The sequence below is a fragment of the Mastomys coucha genome, chromosome X (assembly GCF_008632895.1).
Source record: "Mastomys coucha isolate ucsf_1 chromosome X, UCSF_Mcou_1, whole genome shotgun sequence".
Classification (NCBI taxonomy): domain Eukaryota; kingdom Metazoa; phylum Chordata; class Mammalia; order Rodentia; family Muridae; genus Mastomys; species Mastomys coucha.
In genome coordinates, this window is record NC_045030.1 from 133176794 (window position 1) to 133179808 (window position 3015).

Here is a 3015-nt window from a genome sequence, read left to right on the forward strand (position 1 = left end):
AAAAAAAAAAAGCTCTCGTTAGACATAGGATAGAAGGATAGATCAGAATCTCATTCACAACAATTGAGTGACATGAGACAATCAAACTCTATGTAGAAATATAGGAACACAGACATAAACTTGGAACCAGATGAAACATAAACAGAAAGTAAAAACTATGTCAAAAATGGGGAGAAAAAAACAACTTTAAGCAGGAGGGGAAAAGATTGACAGCTGAAGAACATAGCTTAGAATAAAGGGGTCACAAACACATCAAAATTAGGAACAAGACAAACTACAAAGTCAGAAAAGGAGGGAGAAAAAAACAGTGAGAAACTTGAAAAATCTAGATCAAAGGGGAATAATTGAATGAAATGCATGCAATACTTGCTGTAGGCAACCCCCAAGAATGCCACATGAATGCTGCTTAAGTTCCACTTTCCCTGAGGTAATGACACCATGCAAAGTCTGCAGGAGATTTTCCTAAAACTCAGTGTCCCTTTGGGCAGGGGGAATTTTATGGTACTATTGCATCTTTTGTATTAGCCCTTGTGAGAGTGAAATGAGCAACACACGGAAGACTGTGTCCAATCACAAAATATTCTTGGGGTTAGTATCAATAATAATATTGGGAGCTTGCTGATAGGATCCCAGGTGCTGTTCTGCATAGCCAGGTAGCATGATTTTCTTCTTGAGAACACTATTAATTATACATTCAAGAAAAACAAAGTAAAGTGATTCCTAGGGAAAGAGTCTATCTTGTCTAGAGGAGATCTTCTAATAATTCTAATATCTTGAATTTCTGACCTGGACAGATAAACACAGACAGAGACCTAAGAGGGATGATAAATTTCAGGACTGGAAATGAAGCTTGGCAGATTTTTTGTCAACTTAAAACAAAGCAGAGCTATCTGGGAAGAGGAAACCACAACTGTGGAACTGATTCCATGAGGGTGGCCTGCAAGTATGACTGCTTCAGCATTTTCATTATTGGCAATTGATGAAGGAGAGCCTAGCCCAGAGTGGGAAGTGACATCCCTCAGCAGGTGAGTCTGGGTTGTATAAAAATGTAGCTGAACAGGAGCCTGAGAGCAACTGAGTAAGCAGTGGTTCTGCTTCAGATCCTGCTTCCAGGTTCCTGCTCTGAGCTCCTGCAAGCAAATCTTTGCCTTCCCCAAGTTGTTATTGGTCCATCCGTGTTTTGTCATAGTGATACAGAAAGCAAACTAGAACAGATACAATTGTCTCCTTCTTACAGAAAGCAGATAATTTAATATAAGTTTTATAGGTATGGGATTAAATCTGGAAGGAAAAAAAGCCAAAATTGTCTTCCTAAGGAAATGCTATATGTATACATGCATGTATGTGTACATACATATAGGCATGCAGATTTTTTATAATAAAAAAAGCAGGCCGGGCAGTGGTGGCTCATGCCTTTAATCCCAGCACTTGGGAAGCAGAGGTGGGAGGATTTCTGAGATCGAGGCCAGCCTGGTCTACAGAGTGAGTTCCAGGACAGCCAGAGCTACACAGAGAAACCCTGTCTCAAAACAAAAACAAAACAAAACAAGATAAAAAGCAACCATCTTCAGCATTTGCCAAAACATAAATAACTAGAAAAAGTAAAATATCTCTTCAGAGATGCTGAGTGATACCTTACAGAAGCAATATTAGTAACATCTGCCAACCTAAATGGAAAGGAATCTTGAATCTTATTAAAATGTGAGGATTACTTTTTTATAACTTTTTTTGTACAATATTTTTAATTTATTTTCCATGCTATTTTTAAAGGCATAAACTAGTTCTGGCATATTTGAAATAGCAGTGATACTACAGTTAGAACCAAAAGAAGTAATGAATTTCAGACTTCTAATAGACAAAATATAAAGGGCATCAGTTGATGCCCAGTTGGGTATGTACATAAAAATGCACTATAGGAATATTCTAACATTTATTATCCTTTTGAATTTGTCACAAACACAATAAAGACTTCTTCTATTCAGGTGTACTTGGAGAGCTTCCTTTCTTATTCTTTATAATTATCTTAAAACACCATAGTGTTAGTGAAATAGATGCTAAAATATGTCATTATAAGGTATATTTACTATGATGATCTGAATGAGATTAGTCTCTATAGGCTCCTATATAATTGACTACTTGGTTCTCAGTTGGTGGAATAGTTTGAGAAGAATTAGGAGGTGTGGCCTAGTTGGACGAGGTATGTCACTGGGAGTGGGCTTTGAGTTTATCAAAAGGCCATCCCATTTTCAATTGGTGCTCTCTTTGCCTTGTGGCTGTGGATCACATGTAAGCTCCCAGCTACTGCTTCAGTGTCATGCCTGCCTGTCTACTGCCATGTTCCATGCCATGATGCTCATGGACTCTAACCTTCTGAAACTCTAAGCAAACCCTAATAGACTCTTTTTTCTATAAGCTACCTTGGAAATAGTGTCTTACCACAGCAAGTTAAAGGTAACTAAGACCATAATAATGATGATGATGATGATGATGATGATGATGATGATAATAATAATAATAATAATAATAATAATAATAATAATAATAATAAAGATCATAGCTAAAGCCATGATTATGAGCTTTATGCAAAGCTACTACTGATATCAACAGTGGTAGATGAATTCAAACATAGTGATTATTTATAAGATACAGGAAATCTATAGCTTTTATTGGTATACTGAGTTAAGTGGACTCCTGCAAAATAACAGTAATTTTTTTAAAATGAGTAAAACTTACATGAAAGTTCCTGAGAAGCCATGTAGGCAGGAACATATGGCACTGAAGGAAACATCTTGGTGCTCAAAGTCTCAGTGGTGTCCACAGAGTAGATCCTGGAGTAGACCTAAAAATCAGAGTAATAAGTAAAATGTAATTCTCCAAAAGAAAAACACCAGTACAAGATTCATTGACATGGGGAGAATAAAAACAGAGAATGGAAAAGAAAGAACTACAAATGAAATGCCCTAAAGGAAAAAAATTAGTAAAAGCCTTATGTTGAAAATGCTCTTCAGAACTGCC

The 3015-nt window shown here is 36.6% G+C and overlaps 1 protein-coding gene across 7 annotated transcripts in view; it reads right to left on the reverse strand.

The window, feature by feature from the left end:
• Window positions 1-3015, reverse strand: part of Nup62cl (nucleoporin 62 C-terminal like) — a 57938-nt gene that overhangs the window by 29727 nt on the left and 25196 nt on the right. For all 7 annotated transcript variants that reach the window (XM_031368707.1, XM_031368685.1, XM_031368663.1 and 4 more), the window contains one exon: window positions 2734-2839. In XM_031368707.1, coding sequence (XP_031224567.1) covers window positions 2734-2788 — 55 coding nt within the window. In that variant the 5' untranslated portion in view covers window positions 2789-2839. The remainder of the gene's footprint in view (window positions 1-2733; window positions 2840-3015) is intronic.